The 21,128-nt window shown below is 34.9% G+C and overlaps 1 protein-coding gene across 2 annotated transcripts in view; it reads left to right on the plus strand.

Annotated features, from left to right (window-relative positions):
• The window catches only part of DYNC2H1 (dynein cytoplasmic 2 heavy chain 1), a 176,490-nt gene extending 159,412 nt beyond the window's left edge, over positions 1 to 17,078 (plus strand). For both annotated transcript variants that reach the window (XM_037375820.1, XM_037375819.1), the window contains exons 86-89: positions 2,805 to 2,914; positions 3,255 to 3,336; positions 11,655 to 11,771; positions 16,509 to 17,078. In XM_037375820.1, the coding sequence (XP_037231717.1) occupies positions 2,805 to 2,914; positions 3,255 to 3,336; positions 11,655 to 11,771; positions 16,509 to 16,667 (468 nt within the window). In that variant the 3' untranslated portion in view covers positions 16,668 to 17,078. The remainder of the gene's footprint in view (positions 1 to 2,804; positions 2,915 to 3,254; positions 3,337 to 11,654; positions 11,772 to 16,508) is intronic.
• Positions 17,079 to 21,128: the final 4,050 nt, after the last annotated feature.

Raw genomic sequence — 21,128 nt, forward strand, 5'->3', positions numbered from 1 at the left:
TTCATACACTGAAAGCTGCTTTTAGCGAGTTTAGATCTTGACTATTAGCTGTTTTGGAGAAGAAAAATCAATCCTAATTGCAGGAAGCATGTTAAAGACCATGTTATGGGGGGTAGGAGGGAGGCAACAGTTGGGAAAGCGTGGGTGTTGGCCTGAGCCACGAAGAGACAAGTAGGTAGATTTTATACCATCCTGGAGCTGATGGTTGTCTTCTCACTGTAATCCAGCTGGCAAGTGACAAATGCATGGATTATTTTGGCCTGCCAGGCAGGAAAGATAAAGTTTTCTATTGAGTTGGTGATGGCTTTGGCCATCCAAGATCAGTAAGTAGTAAAACAACTTTGCATCACTTTGACAAATGAAGTCATTGTATGTTACTGGAGTTGGGATAGGGGAGGAAAATGAAGATATTATAGCTAATCTGTTACAGGATTTCTCTAGAAAATTTCTTCAATTCTCCAGAAATTTTCTTCAATTTTTCCAGAAATTTCTTCAAGAAACCTCACTCCCATCTTTCTACAGCTTACCTTAAACTTCCTTCCCTTCAAGATCTGATCTCTTCCAAGCATTATGGCAGTGGCAGTGAATGTACTAGTGACAAATGATCCAGTTAATAGAGTGGTCTCGTCTTTTGAGAGAGTGCTTCACTGACTTGCATCATATAAGATGAAAAAGAGAATAAGCATAATAATAGTTTTTACACTTCTGTTGTAAAATACGTTTTATGATCATTTTTATTGCATTTATTTCTGAAAGTATTTATTAAACAGTTGTGAATGAGCTATGTCTTCAGCTTGATGTAGAGCAGTGCAAGCAATTACAAACTTTGCTTCTGTGATCTAATGACAGTTTTTGTTATTGTGTATTTCTTAGTGCTGCTTAACTATATGAGTTCAGAATTAGTATCACCCATACTGGTCTTTTAATTGGGTGGAATATAAGCATCTGTGTTCCTGACAGTGTTTCTCTTTAGCAGCTACATTAAAAGTTTATTTGATGACAGCAATGGAATAATTACATTAAATACAAGTTGAAATGATTGTGTCTACTTTTATTACACAAAATAATTTATAAAATCTGTCCTAACCAGGATGCAGTTACTGCTATATGATAAAAGAGATTGTTACATAAAATCATTGAAAGAATCATGCAGACAAGAGTCATTAACTATGTACATTTTCCTAATGAAAATGGAAAGCAAAGATCTCCTAACTGATTCATAATCATTTGGGTTGAGGGCTCATAATCAGTGATGTGGCAGATAGAAAGGTCACCCATTAAATGTTTGAACATGGTGGAAACATTGTGGAGATATGTCTGACACACAGATGAAATAAAATAAACTGAGTGGTAATTGCTTGTATCTTGGATAATTTTGTCACTTTCAAGATGCTTCTTATGGAATTATTGCTCTGTCAGCAGTTCAAAGAATACAGTAAAGTACTTTTTAAACAGATATGGATGTCTGGCAGGTGCTTTGTTTAATGAGAGTGTAGCTTCCAAGGTTTTTTATTCCGTGACTAGAGTAATTTAATATTCTTCTAGTAGTTGGTATTTAGAAAGGAGCATGATTTGTCTTTCTCTGTTTAGTGATAGCTTGTAGAATCTTAGTCTCTGATTATTTTCTGGTGTAGTATTTAATGCTAATCTTTCTGTGCAGAAGCATATGCTTTGCAACTACTTATAAAGTAGGTTGTACAGTAATTTAATGTTTATAAGACAGTACCATAGTCAAGATTGTGACTATACCGTGTAAAGAAATTTTACCACAGAAGTGCAGTATGAAAGTTTCAAAACAAAGGGTTCTAAGTGTGAACTGTCACATAACCACTCAGTTACCTAAATAACTTGCTGGAAAATAATAAATTCCTTAGTCTGAGTTTGTTAGTGTTTTTGAGTATCAAACTCAGATTTCATTACTTAAGACACATGGTGCAAGGTGTGTCTCACTTCTCATGTTGGCACATAATGTGTTGTGTTGATAGGAAAGTCCAAGCTTGCTACTCCTAGTAACAGGCTTCATAGCTACATGTAAGACAAGGTGTAAGAAGTAGGTTGGGGCATGTGTTCTGTGAGGATAATTGAGGCCGGCTATTCTCCCAACCTCTTAGTTTCATTTATTACCAAATATAACAGAGGCCAGTTTTTATCAGAAATTCTGTGAATTCAGGTCTCAAACTAATGCACTAAAAATGACAGCATCAACGTAATACTAAGAGGTATTTTAAAAAAAACAATTGTTGATAAGTACTTATAAAAACTCTTACTGCAGATTGAAAGTCAAGTGTTTCATGAATTTAATATGCAGGTTACATAAAAGAATGATCTTAAAACATACTCAGAAGGAATGCAGTTATTTGCCTGAACTTGGTAAAGCAAAGACAGTAATGACAACCGTTTTGATGGAAAACATAAACTTTCCTGTTAGTAAAGGAAACCGTTGCAACAGAATGTTAGAAACTTGATAAAAGTTCCATGGTACAAAGTGAGCTGCACCGTACAAAGAATGGAACAGATGTTTATTTAGGATGGACGCGTCACATTACACACAAACTGCTCGGGTTTTTTATACTTTTATATGGTGTTTATTTTCTGTTGACCAGTTTGAAATAGTTGAAATTAATATTAATCTTTTACAGTATATTTACACAAACATTTTTTTTCATTAATCATAATAATTAAAAAACCCACATTATCTCAAAATGTTGAAAAATCAGGCAAGAACTCCAAGATTCTTTGGTTGGTTTATTTCTTCTTCTTCTTCTTTTTTTTTTTTTTTTTTTTTTTTTTTTTTCCTCTTTTAGAACTGGGTAGAAAAAGCTGAAAAACAGAAACTGTTGTCAGACACCCTTGACCTTTCAGAGCTATTTCATCCAGACACATTTCTCAATGCCTTACGCCAGGAGACTGCAAGGTGAGAGAAAAATAATCTACCTATTTGTGCTAATATGCCATTGTTCCCTATTCATGAAGATGGTTATTTCATTTTCAGGACACAGATTTGACAAATTATGTCAATTGCTGTCATTAGTCATCTCATTTTTATTACTTGCACTGAAGTAGAATAGCTGTGAGTTACTTGTTTAAATGCTGATGATTATTTTTTTAATAGATGAAATTTAAAATTTATACTTCTTCAAAGTAAGACTTAGTATGATATGGTGCACATTGAAAATACATTGGCTTTGGTTTTGTTTTTCATTTCCTACTGTTATATGTCTCTAAGATAGACTGTGTGTATGTTTCCCTTGCAGAGTAATGAGCTGTTCAGTGGACAGCCTTAAATTTACAGCATCATGGAAAGGGCGAATAGAGGAAGGCAAACTCCAAGTTAAGGTATTTTACTAGGATGTTTTACTAGAATCTTACGAGGACGTTTTATAAGTACAGTCCAAGTCATCTGTCCATAAGCATTATGGAAAACTGAGCTATAAATACATCGGCGTACATGAGATATAAAGGCTGATTAATGGTATATAGCTACAAAAACAATAGTGCAAAAATTGCACAGAAATGGGAGAAGGAAAGCAGTTATCTTTTTACCCCTCCCTAGTCATAGTGCTTATATAAATTATTCTTGCTCCATTCTCTTCAACCACCTCTTAGATAAAAAGTGAAGCTGCAATTTGATTAGTTAATACCTAACTGTTGTCCAGAAAGTAGTTCAGAAAGACTTGTGGCGTGTAGCAAGAAGAAATACACATGTAAATCTGTAAGTCTAATGCCATGTGTTAGTATTTGTGAGAAAATTTCTCTCTGAAAAGAGACTTCTAACAAGTAAGCAAGCCAAAGTAAACTATACTATGACTAGCTTTTGATATGCTAAAGACCTAACAATTTTTTAATAGGCACTTAGGGCTACAGCCAGCAGCCATAAAGTAACTAATGAGTGCTTAGACAGCAAAGTAGAAATAAATCTTCAAATGGTTTAGTTTAGCTTCTTAACATTTCAGTTGGCACTGTCACTTTGGCTGAATCCAGATCTCTTTGCAGCCTTTTCATACTTAATTTTGTAGGGAATTCGCAAAGTAAGTTCTCTATGCTTATGCCTTTCAACAGGTACGTTGGTCCCATGATGATACCGCACAGCTCACAGCGCTGTGCTCAGCACAGAGCGTGGCACTTAAGACTGCATTCTTAGAGAAACACGGGTGAATAATGCAGGGCACTCCCCATGCAACTGTATACTGATGTGCAGCTAAAGCAGAAAGATTGCCAGCCTAGAAACGGGAAAGCAAGTGGCATGGCACCTTCTCTAGGCTGATAACGCAGGCAGACACAAGGCTGTGGGATTTACTAGGGTTCTGGGTTGGCTGCTGACACTATCTAAAATTATTAATAGAGAATGTGTAAGAATTCATATTTCTAAAATATTAATAGATTGTAAAGCCAGACAAGAGAACTGTAATAATCCAATCTGACCTTTACACAATACAGTCTTTTGAACTTTGTTGAATTAATTCATGTTGGAGCTAGAGAATATATTTAAAAAATTATTCAATCTTTATATTTAAATAAGAGTAATGGTTGCCTACTTCATTTAACGACAAGCAGATGGGAGTCTAGAACCTGGAGATAAATAAACCAAGGGACTTTCAGGGCACTTTGATTCCCTGGGTTAAACCTGAGATATGATAAAAACCTTGGAGCCTGTAAATCATATGTTCTGAGCTTCCAAATTCAGCCAAGAATTCTATGTTCATAGCAGTGAGCCAAAATTGAGTTTCACATCTCAAACCAGTCATTCTAGCAGGCTAACTATCAGCTGCAGATCCTAGAAGCCTGGACTTCTTCAAAACCGTCCTACTGTCTTTGAAAAATGTCAGAAGTTAATGTGAAATACCTGAACTTCATGCATGAATACAATCATGTAGGTACTGTCATGTGCTAAAAAATATTACAATATTTTACAGTTGCTAGACTGAAATAGCTGCTTGGAAACTAAAGAAACAAAGGGTTATTAGAGGAAAGAGTTTTATAACAACACTCCAGTTAGGGGTATTGAAACTTACAATTCTTTGTTATGTGCAAATTTATGTGGTAATTTTTGGTAATATTAGTTAGCACTCGCTGTTATATGTAGGCCAAAAGGTTAACATATTCTCTATTACTTCACAAGAATGAGTCCTATGTTCCAAGAGGAATCAAAAATAAAAGGACAATTTTGTTTGAAAAGCATATTTATTCTCTGCCACAGGAGTAGTAGAAGCAGTTAGGTGAGTGGTTGTTTTTAACAAAAGGTGAGAATCCTGACAAGTTTACTCACCTGATTTGAATATTATCCTTTCCTCAGTAAAAACAATATTCAGTGATTCTGCATTAGTAAGTATTCATCAGCATCTTCCCTGCTCCTTTAAATCTTTGATGTACAGAAAGGCTGTAGAATGCTTTGCCATGCTGAATATTTATATTCCTTTCCATGATTCCTTCCTCATGCTCATGGAGAACGGGGGAGAAACTTTCACATTAGTAAAGCTAAATACCACATGGACTGTAACTAGAGCATAAAAATGTCAGTGATTCAGAAAAATCATCGTCTAAAATATGTCTTGTTTGATAAAGATCCTCTGGATTTCACGTTAAGCTTGGTTCACATGAACAATATGAATTTTAATACTGGTAAGGTTAATATTGTATGTTCAGTTTCAAGAATTCAGGCTAATCTTATAGAATGAAAAGCTCTTTTGAGAGGGGTCTCAAAAAAAAAATCAATCAGCAGAATAGATAACTCCTTAAACACATTCTGTGGTGAGATAGCTGAGACCCTGTTTTATCCCACTTGACTTCAGATACCCAAATTAGAAACTGGAGTTTACCAGCCTCATTTTGTCAATGAAGAAAGGCATGCACCAATTCAGATCTTAAATGAGTAAAAATGAGTTAATGATGCCAAAAGGGCACAAAGTAACTGCTCAGAGACCAATGGTTGGCTTTAAGCAGCAAAGGTATTTATTTTGTGCAACATTGGGGAGCTAGCTGGTTTGCACCAGGCAAACTAGCTCTGAAGTTTTCAGTGAAAAAGTCAGGTAATTTATACAGTTTTCATGAGAGGTTACAACATCTTTACATACTTATTCATTTAATTTCAACATCTAATCATCATTAAGCAGCTTTCAGGAGTTATCTGTCTTTCTCCACTGACGGGAGGAAATCTACAATTGGTATGGTCCTGCCATAGTAGTTTTGCTCAATTACCCAAAGGGAAAAGGTTTTGTTTTTTTTAAAACCTCTCACATTTTGGAAGTTTAAATAAACAGGTGTCGTGGAGCTGTAGGGCTCAGGGAAAGAGTTATTTAAAGATTTTCCAGAATATATGCAAGTAATATGTTAAGATTATATAGTGCTATTATGAAGAACACCAGTTATATACTTGCTTAAGGATTATGTCATCATTGTGTAAAAGCACCAGTGCTTATAAGAAGATCTCTTTTATAGAAAGTCTAATCCATGAACAGAAAATCTTACATAGGAGTAAAATAGAAGAAAACAAAGTATGATCACTACAGGATGTTGTAAAACAAAGGTGGAAAGTGGTAGCAAAAAAGTCTGCTTTTGCTGGCATAGGTTACACGTAATCCAGTTAAGTACATACAATCCTCAGTGAACTGGGCCACTACAGGTGTGACGTGTATCTCAGCCTTATGCTTAACTGTAACTTCCTCGCTGAATATACTTCTGTCTACAGATAAGGCTACTAAGAATTTTTTCCCATTTAAAAATTCAGTTCATAAATGAAAGTAGAACCGTTTCCATTTCAGATGTGTGCAGAATATGATAAATAAAAAAAAATGTAAAATGTTTCTTGGCATCCTATTGTGTATGCATCTATTGATGTATTTATTTAATAGTATATATGCATAGACATAACTTCTGTATGTCACAGGTTTTTGAGTTCCCTTGGAAATTTTCTTTTCATTATGATATATCATGTTTCAGCTTAGAACCTACCCGATCATACATCTTTGTCTATAATATACACTGAGATATACCCAATCCCACTGTTTTCCCCTCCTTGGCGACTTCCAGTTTTCAGATTATATTATCAAAGTGGCATGAACCTGCATCCATTTCTCTTTGCTAAGTCACCCTCTTCTTACATAAGATAGATCTTCAAACTATCAATTTGTGATAAAATAATTGGTAGAAGTGGTAAATGTGATTTATTTTTTTCAGAAGATTTGATTTGTTGATACTGCATAGTCCTTCTTCACATGATTCAGACTACAGGTTTAAAATTGGATTTCTCACATCCCCTGCAAGAACCAGATCATGGTATTCTGATGTTTATCTATCTGAATTTATGCTAATGGTGCTATTTCACTTTGTGTGACTATTTCCACTGAGAGACTGGATTCTGTACTCACATGATTGGGAGACACTTTTTTTGGATATGGCAGAGTTGTCCTCAAGTCCCTGAATCAATGGATATTTAATTATTCAAATGGAATATCTTTATTGAAGGATTGGAACAATTAGGAATATGTATGAACATTAAATTTACACCTAAGATTCACCACATACTTTATAACTTTCTTAGTTACACTATCAGTTAGTGACTGTTTTGAAGACATGTTCTTTGAGATTTTTTTTTCTTACCTTTAATTTTAGAAGTTTTTCCTGGCTTAGAATTTGTTCTGATAAGAAAAAGAAGGTGAAAATCTCATTATGATCTGTATGATGAAAATGCTTTTTCAGTCTTCCTGTATTTTTAAAAAATGGCATCATGCTTCAGCAATTGTAGACAGTTGGAATGATCTGTGTGCCAAAAATTTCAAATAATATACCCCGTGATCATCTGTAAATCAGAAGTACGAAATGCTAGAACTGTCAAGGTAACTACAAAGTAGGCAGAGGAGCTCTCAATCAGGCCAACAATATACCTTAATCTGGGTGGGTTATCAAATCCAATGTTAAATTATCGGTGTTAATTCAGGTGATAGTTTAGTTATATGATGTGAAGTAGGTCTCTCCTAGGCTGATGCGATGAATATTTAATTTAGAATCAGTCTGTATAAAATTACACCTTCTTTAATACAGCTTCAGATTGCTTTAGTGAAAGGTACTGAAAATGTATGGCTGTTGCAGTATAATCACATACTGATATGCACATAGAACTCTTTGCTTTGTGCACTGATTGTACTTTAGTACAAAAGCAGGTAGTCATTCCTCTTCATGTGCCATTTTCGGTTATTGTAGAAAAGAGTGAAAGAAAGGAACAGACATGGCAAGAAACTTTCTGGGTAGTAAGTGCTATGAGCTTTGGTAGAGCTTAATATAAATAGTGAAAAACAAAAATTTATCGCATGACTGTATTCAAATACATAATATCAACATTGATATGCTCTCAGCAATTGACAGAAATACTATTATAAGGCATCCTAAGAGGTCTTTTTTTACAATATACTTCCATCATGAAATATAAAGAAATAAATGGGGGAGGCCTGTTGAGGTAATGAAGTGAAAATATGACTTCCTGAAGTCTGCTATAGTTTATATAATATCATGGGAAATTATGACATTAAATAGTAAGGAAAAATTAATTGCAGAGAATTTGAAATTTTGGAAACAGAGATGCTTTGGACCATGGTGTCAGCACACTTTCTACAAATATATTTTAAAGAAACATAATCTGTAATGTGTAACAATAGCTTTTTTGAAATTAAACTATTACAATAGTTGCAAAATGCCAAACACCTTGTAAGAATTAAACTTCTAAATATCATGGTTAACTCCAGCCATTAGTCTGAGCTGAGTTGCAAAAATGCTATGCATGCTAATTATAGATACTGTGAAATCCGTGGCCTTCGTATTAGTTGTAATTTCTTCACACTGTTTGTCAGAGAAATGAGAACATGGCTGTGGGAGTACTCAGCCAAGCAGTATCTGAAAGTACATTGTTCTGGTGTTTTATTTTTTTCAGTGTCTTTTAATACTGGATCAAAGTAAAAATTTTGGTCTTCATCTTTAAAGGAGTTTCTGTGATTGGTTGAAGTTTTCCAGAAGATCAGATGTTCTTATTTTACATAACTATAATGTCAAAGGAACTACCATTATCAAAAGAAGAAATGTGGGTGCAGGAAAAAGAGGTTTTTCAATAGCAACCCACTTCTTTTAGAGATGTTCAAGATGGCCTTTGAACACCCTAACAATAAAATTTAAAACCTTTTCATCAGACCAGTCTTCCCTTAATAAGTTTGCCAAACTCTCATATTTATCAAACTAAACTCCATAGCAAAATCCCTGTGGAGTGCAGGAAGGGCAGAAAGAAGAACATGAGATTAATCTTTCTAATATTTGTGTGATAGGGATAAGTAAGAGCTTTGAAAGCATTCAATCAAAAGTGTAGTGAGGTAAAGTGTAATATAGGACCTGTGCACATAATAAATTGAGGTCTTAAGTATCAATGTTAACAACAGAGAGCAGTAGGAAGGAGTGTGTGGGGAAGCCTCAGTATAATCATTATTAAGACTTTGTTCCTTTTATGATTTTTTTTCTTCATATTCTTTGTTCTTGCAAGACAGAAGAAGTGGCACTGGAATATGTATAGGCTGTCATTAAAGACTGGCACACAAACTTCTCTTTTACTAGATAAAGCCATCTTTTTCCAAGATATCTCTATGTGGAGAGATTTTGAGTTTGAAAAGAAACACTATAAAATATCAAATGTCAACACTGTACCTGAAAAGCAACAGACCTGAAAATCTTAGGGAAGATTTAAAGGAAAGATCACAATAAACTTGGCAGGAGAAGGAATAGGAGTAGGGAGAGGAGTGTCACACTTTCATAATGAGGAAAAGACCTTAAGCTTTTGACAAGAGGTTGAAGCAGAAAAAAAGTTTTTGCAGTTCCAAATCAAAAGTCTGAAAAATTTAATCTATTCATTTCACTGAGGCCTTGTTATAAAAATTTGTGGAAGTTAAAGTTATACCACTCTAAGCTTTCCATTTCAGGTTGTTTTGGTTCAGGTTATCCACAGTTTTGGAGGCTCTACTGTGAGTCCTAGTCTGTATGGAGCACATATTGCTTTGAAGAATGTTGCCACTTCTCTGGTCATTGTCTGTTCAAGGAGAAACACAGCTGTTTTCTGTAGCTTTTTAAAATGCAATCTTTTATAACCTTTTTTTCATGTTAGGATACGTATATACGCATCTTGCACATTTTAAGAGTCCTCAGCTCAGGGTAAGAACAGAAATATGACTTCAGAGAAGCAAATTTTTGAAGATTGCAATGCCTGCCTACAATCAAAGGAATAATTAGTTAATAAAAATGCAAAATGTAAACTTAGCTACTGTACAGTTAGTAGAGTATTAACAAAAAGACCTCAACACTTTGGAAGAAAGCATTGCTTTTCGAGCATGACAGTAACCTCCCTTGTGTTACTGCTTAATTGCAACTTTTCTTGTCAAATAAATAATTTTAGAATACTGTAATTACCTAGAACAATTTATTTCCATTACATCTTCTGTGATACCAGTCTTCATTGTAACATCATACTTTAACCACTTTTTAAAATTTAGTACACTTTTAGAAATTTCTTGCAAGAGATAATGTATTCGAAAATGGTACTTTTCTCCATTTTGGTTTTGTGGTCACTCATCCAGTTTCCAACAGCATTGCATTTCCTAGTTCCAGTGCTGCTTTATGAACATTGTGTTTGGCGAAAGCCTAGGTTGTTATTAGGTGTTTAATTCAGGGCTTTAGTATGATAATATAATAGGCACATGACTTGCAGATTGTAACTTGTTAGACATCTTCTCCAGCTTAAGATTTAGCCTTTTGAAAAGGTGCATGAAAGTTATTACTGAGTTCAGTTTTATTATTGCTGAAATTGAAGTTCTCACTGCAGCAGGCCAAACTGACTATTATTATCGTTATTATTATTTATACTGGCAAACTATAATTATTTGTACTGGGAAAATAAAATGATCAACAGATACTGAAAATTTTACTTGGAAGAAATCCAGAACAGATATCATTGTCATTAATATATGCAGATCTTCAGTGAAGAAAAAAAAGGAATGTTGATTTCTGAGGCTGAAAGTACTTAATTAAAAAAAAAAAAGCACTTAAACCACGTTACATATAAGCATTGTGTAGTTACATATAGAAGCATATGGGATTCTTATTTAATGTTTCCAAACAATAGTTTAGGTAAGAAGTCTTGAGTTATGTTAAATAAAATCTTCTTTCGTATTATTTCAATATATTTTGTTTGCCACTGCAGAAGCTGTGTAATTGTGCATTCCATTCTTTGAAAGCTGTGCTGAGACTTCCAAGCAGAAAGTCATGCTTATTTCAGTGATTGTTCTCTTCTGACATTGTAATGATTGTGTACTTGGCTGTTGCTATTGTATTTCCATTAGTCTAATGCCAGGCAACTGCAGTTTCATAAATGATGACATTTACAGGTATTTTTCTCTAACAGTTAAAATAATGTGAATCCAAATCAGAGGAAGTTCACATTGAATCATGGTCCAGATCTTGCTTTTAAATCATGTTTCCTATTCTCACACAGAACATTACAATAATTAGTTTCCTGTTCTTCTAAAATTTGGTCACAGTAAAAGGATCAGTGTTTATTAAAGCATAGTGTAATCATTACTGACATTTCAAGTCTGTTATATATGTTTGAATATTTTATATTTCCATGGCAGATCAGTGGCTTACAACTGGAAGGTTGCAGTTTTGATGGAAATCGACTTTCAGAAAATCTGCATGATTCTCCCAGTGTGTCATCTGTTCTCCCTTGTTACATGGCCTGGATTCCACAGGTACTAAATTATTAAAAGCCCTAAACTTTCAAGACCCTTAATTTGCTTTTTTCTGTGTAGTAGCATTTCAGTATGATATTGCTGACCTGTTTTCCTCCTCATTTCAAAATAAAAACCCCTGTCTTTAATAGGAAAAGCAGTTACTACTTTTATGCAAAACAAACTTACTATCATTTTCTCAATATTTGTTAGCTACTATTGTTTAGATTAAAACAAGGGCTTTATTTCACTCATACTTTTCCTTCCCTGTCTTTTAAAAAACATTAACGTATTTTCAAAAGTTTATTTAGTAAATATATACATGAGTTTGGGAGTTTCTTCCTAGAATATATTTTTTTCGCATTTTAAACATTAAATTTAAATGCAACAGCAATAAAAGGATAGCAAACATAATGTGATCTGTACACAAAGGAGGCCTTTCCCCTACTTACACTAATTTAAAAAAATGCCAATGCTTGCAGAACTATGTAAGATGAAAGTGAAGTAATCTGAACAGTACAAGTTCTTACTGCTTCTCTCAAATTATAATAGCAATCTCTGAAAAATAAAGGAAAAAGTTGCATAGAACTTATCCAAGAGTGTGTATGAATTACAAATTCATATGCTTACAGTCTTATAGCTAAAAGAAAGGTTATGGTAGAGTTCATCTCATCTAAATTTAGCTGTCTAAAAGTTTTACCTGGTATGACTTAGTTGCCTTAGCTCCTTCTTTGGTCTCAGTAAAAGATAGGCATCTCAGGAAGTCCACCCCATCATAAGGTTAACTGGGATAAATGTCTGTCTAGATGTGGCTCTAGAGAAAGCCTAGACCTCTAACTCTGGGACAGACAGGTGAGAAACCCCCCCACATACAGATTTTACACCAAAAATCAAATGTAAATGTAGACAATGAGAAACAGGTGTGGATGCAGTTTTTCCCACTTCTTTATCACAATAAATCTCAAATTATCGGTTTATAAAAAATGAAAAATAATGTCACCTTTTATCCTGTCCTGTAGACATTAACTCATCAAGAAAATGAATTTATTAACTGGAGGAGTTTGTGATTTGGCAACGTAGAGAACTCTGCAGAGTTCTTTTGAGAAGGCTAGATTTGGTTCGAAGAATGTTAAAACATTCACTGGACCCAAGTAGTTGAAATTTCAGTTAGAATTGAGTTTATTTGTTATAATAAATTATGGCAATCATGAGATCTGTGGTATATTGTGATAGATGTTGTGCAAGGATTGCTAACACACTACTGTATCACTCTTCCCCCCCCCCCCCCCCCCCCCCCATTTTTATTTGTAGCACTGGAAGTATAGCATTATATTATAGTGCAGCATTAGGAGTATAGTGGTCAAGATTAAGGCTTTGAACACTCAAGTAAATACTAGCTGGCATCTGTACTACTGCTCCCAGCTTTGATAGTTAAGAAAATACTGCAAATAAATAAATAAATAAACCCCACCACCAAACCACTGCAAAATGTATTACAAAGTTGACCAGTGAGATTTTTTTTCCAGCTCTTTAGTATTTTACAAGATTTGTTTTGTTCAGAGAAATAATTTCTAGTTTACTTGAAAAGTGATGCATGCGATAAACACTGAATTGCCAAACATCTTTAATATATAGACTCAGTGGTGGGTGGGGAAGGATGGTAATATACACAGTTTTACATGGTAGCACCAAATGCTTATCTTACACACACTGAAAATCAGGACTGCTAAGTAATCCTCTCTTTGCCCTGAAAAACATTCATCATGTGTTAGAGACAAAACAGATTCTTAAGTGTTTTTTCTGAATGAGTCTATGTTCTTTACATTTCAAAGGTAAGATTGGCAAGTTATATGTGACATCAGCAGAGAGCTTTATAAAACATAGAAGTGAGATAGTTCAATGATCAGGGAATTAAACTTCTTCCAATTAACTTCATATTCGAAATGAATAGCAACTGAAATCTTTGTGTTGGAAAAAATATAATTATTTTCAAATGCAAACTAAAACTTGTCAGCTGCCCCGATTTAAAATATATAGTATCTCTAAGGAGAGCATTTCTGAATTTTTCTGCTCTTAAGTTGTTTTGCTATGAGCTTCACTGTAAAAATTGACCAAAATCAAACGCTGTACTCAGAAAGCAAGGCAGAGTCGGGACATTATGCACTTCCCTTATCTCATTCTCCTCTCCTTAGGAGAAGAGTGCATCAAGTAGAACATATTATCTTATGATTCTCAGGTTTTTAATTTGTTTTCTTTTCCCCACAAATATCTCTTAGGAAATCTAGTGAGCAAAAATCTGTATATTTATAATGCAATGCTTTGACGTCATTTTCAACCAAAGTAAAATAAAATGAATTCTTGTGTGTGTGTCTGTCTGTCTGTCTATGAGTCTGTGTGTGCGTGCAGCGGGAAGCCAACCCAAAAAATGTAGGATTTCTCTGAGAACCCCCTCAAAATGCTGCAGTGCTCAAATTGGAGTATTTTGAGCTACTAACATGATGCTTATTCTCATTAACCTGTGAAGATCCTTTACAGTTTTGATCCACTGATAGATCCCAAGCTGTGAAGGATGTCACTAAGGGGGGTGGAGCTGTGTGTGAGGCAGTCTAGGCAAAGAGAGTTTTTGGACTGTACGCAAGCCAAGGACATAAGGATTTGTGGTTCAAAAAGACTTCCACAGAATGGTTTTAACCCTGAAATAATGTGATTCCTTAAAGCATCAGTGGGGTTGGGAAAGATGTGAGAACAGCTAATTTGACCCAAAAAGGTGTAAAAAGAGGTCCTTGAAAGCAAACTGGCCAACTTTTGGCCTCTCAGCTTTGGCAAAACTTAAATTCTCTGACTGACAGTTCCCTTACAGATTGGCCAGCATTTTGTCTTCTTCAGTAGGGTTAACCAAGGGATAATAAATATAATCCTTCTGAGAACAGCTGAGTTCTGATGACATACTTGTGATTATTAAGTTGTTCTATACAACTTGTAGAGTGCACAGGCCTTCTGCAAGGATTTAAACACTGATGGTCAAAAGACATGGGAAGCTGATTTTCAAAAGGAACAACAAAATTCTTCAGAAATGGCTTACACTTGATATTACAAGGCAAAGTGCTTGAAACAGTTATTGTTTGCATGTTCCCTTTTTCCTGTTTTCAGTTATTTTCTAATATTGAAGCTTCCCTAACTCACATTTGATGTGATTTGCATTAAAAAGACCCCTGTTTTTGTTTCAAATTCCTTTCTGACAAGTGAGCTGGTTTGTTGTTTCATGAAAATCTTCTGACATTTTCCTCTTGAGAGAAAGGGATATTTTGAGTGTGACAGAAAACATGCTTAAAATAAATCAATTGAATCAAACCCCAGATTATTTACACGCAATAAATACATCATGGGTTGAAACCCAAATTACCTGCTCTAAGAAGTCTAGACTGAGTCTGAGCTCAGTTCTATAGCCATACATAGGGACAATGCCCTGTGCAAAGCCCTAGAAGGGAGCTACGTCCAAGGCACACACTGTAGTACAGAGAGGAGCGATTACTGTGCTCAGGCTAGAGCATTGCTTGCCCATCAGGATACGGACTGAGAGGTAAAACCATGGTTCCAACCAAGGGCCTTCCCTGAGCAGCGTTTACAATGCAATTGTAATTTGTAGTAGTAGTACTGCTAATATTGTGCAGTAGAAAGGTACATGTGTAGAAAAATACAAACTAAATTAATTCAGCTGGAAGTTCAAAGCACTCAGTTCAAATCTGAATCCTTAAAGTTAACTTGAGAATTTCCTATTTAAGCACTTAATGGAAATGTCCTGTTTTCCAGAAGGGGCAAAGAAACCCAATTGGGACTGTGATCAGTATTAGTATAAAAGGCATATAAAAACAATAATTAAAAAAAACCAAACATAAAAAAGTCATCAAACCTACTTATTTGTTTACTAATAATATAGCTTTTTACATATGATTGCATGTCTTGAAGTGCTAGAAGTATATGGGAAGTATTAGGGAACTGGGGCTTTTTAAGTCCTGGTCTAACTAAATTGTGGTTAATGCTGAGTTCCTCTTAATATCCTGCATTAAGGGGGGACCCTGTGAGGCTCTAATGTACGGTATAGTAGCTTTCTCTGTATCAGAGAACAATTTTAATATTTGGAGTCACCTACGTTAGAAATCACTGTTTAAATCCATAAAGTAGCCTGGTAAGTGTGGGGTAAGATTTTTTTCTTTGGCGTGGTTCCTGCAGTACCCCACTTGCCAGTATCCCAGACGCAGGTTGCAGCTGGGGCTGCGGCACAGGAGGAGCAGCAGGGTCGTGCGGCAGGGAGGGCATGCTGAGCACTGCCTGCCCCAGGGCTCCAGCCTGCCCCTGCGGTACAGGTCACTTCTCCTCTCTGGGAACTGTTCAGCACTTCCCTTGCCCCTGGTTTGCAGAAGCTTTCGACATGTAGTTTTGGGGGGTTTTAGCTGAATGAAGGTTTTGGTGTGTAGTTCATAGGATCACCCCTATTATATAGTGTCTTGTGTTTTCAGTTTAACAAACTGGAGGGAAAAAGTAGAGGCTTAGTTATGGAGTAATATAACAAATTTTCTGAAGTCTGCTTTGTTAGTAATCCGTCTTCTTTGTAGCCTGGGCCAAGAGTTACCTGTTCAAGCATGCGGTGTCTAAACTGTGTCTTAGGATCTACCTTCAGATACCGTATCACTGGAGATTATTCCTTCCTCATGCTTCATTTTCTGCTTAAGTGATAACGAAGTACTTGTTTGTTGGCAGAGCGCATATGGTCCATATTCTCCAGAGGAATGCATATTGTTACCAGTCTACGCTAGCATGGAGAGAGATCGTGTGGTGACAAATATTGATGTACCTTGTGGAGGAAACCAAGACCAGTGGATCCAATGTGGTGCTGCTTTATTTTTAAAAAATCAGTAACTTGAAACTGCATTAAATTAACTCTTGAAGTTAACCATTTCAACATCTCGGTTGTTTCTTATTAAAAGAAAACTTTAGATTCTTTCCTTAAACGTTTTTAAAAAAAACAGTTTATAAATTCCCATTTATTTTTTTAAGATATATAAAATTAATTCTATTTGAATAGACCTTCATAGTATCTTTGTGGGATATTGTAAAAGTTAACATGGCACTATTCAGCAAACTGTTGCTTTAGATTGTAAAGTGCTGTATTTCTTTCTCAAAATTGCTGAAATCTCTTCTGTTTTGCCCATAAATATTGAATATAAAATCAAAGTCAGTGCTTTTTCTTTAATCGGTTAGTTTCATTATCCTTTTTGAACTGTTGTTCTTATGCCTCTATTACTTAATAAAATAAAATGATAAAACTTACCTGTTGTAATTGAAATGGAATGTTTTACTTGAATATAAAAATCATGATAAATATTTCAGTCTGTTTTAATGATGTCTTACTTGTAATCATATTTCTTTGTATTTCTTTTCAATAATAGGAGCTTCATAAACTTAATGTGGAGTTACAAGTTCAGATAGACTACCATCATGGCTGTTATCTAGAAGTTACTGACAAAAAAATTTTTTGAAACTGTACTGAATTCCAGTAAGAATGTGCACATAAATGCCGGAGATAGACAATTCTTTAAACAAACGTAAATGGGTTTCACCCAGTTGTTAAGTGATTAACAACGGGATATAACAATGCTTTTGGTCTGTGATGTGAAATGACCCCTGGAGTCTTATTCTTAGTGCAGGATACTCAAGTTAGATTTCACTGATTCATGATGTATCATGTTGGGATGCTGCTGTAGCTTTGGCGTGCAGTTAAGACTCCCAAAAGAAGCAGGAAACCCAAAATCCAGCAGGAAGCATCATTACTGAAGAATAATGAAGTCTCAGCATAAGAACTGAAAATGTTTAATTTTGAACAGCAATTACAGAGTCACCTCATTGAGATATTTTTAAAAGCCTAAAGAATAAAAACACTTTCTTGGTGTGCTTAGAAAGCAAAATAAATGTCTTGGCTGTGATATCTTGGATAGATTTTATGTTTATTTTAAAGTAGTATTTAAATTAAGGCTATATTTCACTTGCTTGCTATTTTTCACGGGTGGTTTGAGGGAGGGAGAAGGAAAGCAGAGAAAAGATTAGCCACATCTCCAGGTTAGCATCCTGAAGGAAGTCTTTTCCTCTGTTCCACTATATTGTTCATCCCTTAAACCTAGTCTTATGTCTTCTATTTGGAAAGTTTCCCATTTCAGTTTTTCTTGTAATAGAAAGATGTTCTAAAATAATTGATACGAATGCAGGTACATTTTTCAAATTGAATCCTATCTAAAAGCAGAATAGAGATACTGGATACTTTTCAGATAATTGTCTCATCTTTCTTGATACATGAAGAATAAAAATGTAGCAAATTTGGAAAACAGTTGTCTGTGAAGAAATTTTGGAAGAAAATGGCAAAGTTTCAACAGAACAGAAAGCATTCGTATAAATGCATGTACAAGTTCTGTGAGGATAAAAAGCATGACTTTTCCAGAGAAAGTAATCTGTCATACTAGGTTTTCTTGTTAAGACAACACTGGAAGAGGAAACAAGTTTTACTGAGGGCAACTGTGCTTTCAATTCCCTAAGCCACATTTTAAAGACCATGTTGCAACCTTCCCTTTCGGATCCAGCATGCTTCCATAAAGCAGATTGCCTTTTAGCTTCTGTATTTCTCACAACTGAGGGATCTACTGGCTACTACTATTCCAGCTTCTTTTTTGCGGACAGGTAGAGAAATACAGATATTCAGATAACTACCTTAGGGGAAAAATGTCTGGAAAATAGATATCATGTTTTAACCTATCTTGCATAGGAAGTAGAAACCAGAAAGGTAGCAGGAGGGTTTGACCGGTCTTGCTTGTTACGGGAAATAAAAATCTACTGTAATGGGTTGTAGAAACCCTGACATAAAACACTAGTAGAATGTTGTAAGGATTTTCATGTTTTGATATGGATAGGGTTTTTTTCCTGTCCTGATTGTAAGCTTCAAAGATGCCTTCCATCCTGCCAAGTGTAAATATGAATATTATTTAGAGCCACTGGTTTCAAGTCTCTTCTTTTTATATATTTAGTCAGGAAGTCTTTACTGGTTCTATTCATATACAGATACTGACTTTATCACAAAATGCAGATATAACAGACTCCTCCAGACCTACCACACTATCTTTATTTCTATTTCAGGGTCAGGAACTGATTCGATTTCTTACTAATAACTTCTCTATATCCTAATCTTAAATCAGAACTGGCCTGTCTCTGCTCTGGAGGTTTATTACCTCTTGTATCTGTCACCTCCTACTGCCTCACGTACAGAATTGCAGAATATTTCTCAGCTCTCACCATCAAGAGTTTTGCCTTCAGGACATGGATTCATGTATTCCTGTCAGGGAGCCTTCTTTTTGTGAGTAGAAAGTACTGTTAGCCACGTTGATTAAATCCCCTTTTGTTTGGTTCACCTCTTGGTTTAGAGCCCTTCCACATTACCAAACTTGTCTGCTTGCTTCTGCTCTTTCTGAGTCCTTCCATGAATGATAAGAAAAAAACCAACTTCTTAATGTTTAGCTATAACTAGAGCATTGAATTGTAATTTTGTTTGGGCAGAAGTCCTTTGGGAGCTCATCTAGACTGTTCTACATTACAAATGTAGAAGGTGCTCTCTTCCTAGGTGGCTTTGATGTGCTCATTTTTTTTAGCATGGGATAAAAAAATGATTGAAGTAAATCTCAAGGTAGTTTGAGAGCTTGAAATCCAGTAGATTTTTAATGACATAATATTATCATCATAAAAAACTTGAGAGCTGTACGTTGTGTTCCCAGTGTATTAAGCAGTGTGTTTGATACTTAGTCAAAATAAGTGATTCACTGATCTTTCCTTCTCATGACTCTAGTCATAACCCTGATATTTTAGAAGGCTCCCAGGTGACCTAAAGAGGAAAAAGAGATTACTTGTCATGTTTTTATTGATATTTATTGGCTGTATTCATTGTAGAGTATGCTTTCTTTCTACACAGTGTTGTAATCTAAATGAAAGATACTATAGGTAACTACTACTGTATATCATAGGAATTATATTTTTGGTAGTAAAAGACAGAACTGTAGTGTTTATTACCACCAAAGTGCAGCTGTATCACAAGCATAGGCCATTCAGAACTATGAATCAGGAAACATAAGAAATAAAAACATCAAAAACACCTTAATGGTCTAACTAGCATTTTAACAAGTCTGTTCTGCAATTCAGTTTCAAGGGCATAGGAACTTGGAAAAAAATAATATATATACATATATATATATATAAATTATATATTTTATAAAGAGATCTCAGAAAACACACATTACTACCCTGTAAACCCCCTCTTTTGAAGGCTTGAGAAATATTGATCAAGTGCAAATTGTTATCAATAGAAATCAAAGTGAAAGAATACAAAGTGAAAAAGCTTTAAAGAATAACAAAACCTTTGAAAATAATTACCTTTGTGCAGTAATATCTTGAGTGTTTAAAATAGTATTATTTTTTTTACAAATGCATTTACTTTATAATTAAAAAGTAACAATTTCTTCCTTTTACACTTTATAGCAGTCAAGTACTTGCCAACTATTGATGCTGTCATCTCTTGTCCCAAAGATGTGCTGTTTGGTGCATGTAGCAAGTTCACAGCAAGTGTACTGTCACAGGGCAAGTGTACTGTGTTCCAAAACAGAAGAACACATGTTTGTTGAAGAGTCAGACTCACTTTTAGTTGTCATTTGAGATAAACTACATTTCAGAAACATAACCTATGATTGTGATAGAATACCTCAAATTGTTTAAGTTGGGTTTTTTTCCAGAATATTTTTACAATTTCACTGAAATCCAAATGCTGCAGTGGAAGGGATCTAAGTTATGCTGAGTACAAATGGAACTGGTTATGCAGATTTAGTCTTTCCTCCTCCATTTCTTTATTTCAGCTTTCAGAGAACATTACTTAGAAGAGCAGTGATCTCTCCAAAACAGCTAGATAATTGTTAGAGCTGAAGGGGGTAAAAAAACTGAACTCCATGCTCAAAAGCATCAGATTTAAATCATTATAAGACCTCTTAAGCTGACTGTCTTTTGCCAACAAAAATGAGTTTACGTAAATTATACTTAATATCAATTACCATACTAAAAATATGCAGGCTTGACTAGGGCTAGAAATTCTTGTATGAAAGTTTACATAAACATTTTAATACTTTCAATTTTTACATTTTTTAATCCTTTGAAAGCAAAAGGTGTGAATAAGCAACTAGACGTAGAAGAGTCTGAAGACATATAAAGAGTAGTTCACATCTGAGAAAACAAGTTGTGAGTCCTTATGCTGCATTCTCCTGCGAAGGTGTACAACTTCATGAGTGCACTTGAGTTCTT

This window comes from Falco rusticolus, chromosome 2 (assembly GCF_015220075.1).
Source record: "Falco rusticolus isolate bFalRus1 chromosome 2, bFalRus1.pri, whole genome shotgun sequence".
In the NCBI taxonomy this organism is placed as follows: domain Eukaryota; kingdom Metazoa; phylum Chordata; class Aves; order Falconiformes; family Falconidae; genus Falco; species Falco rusticolus.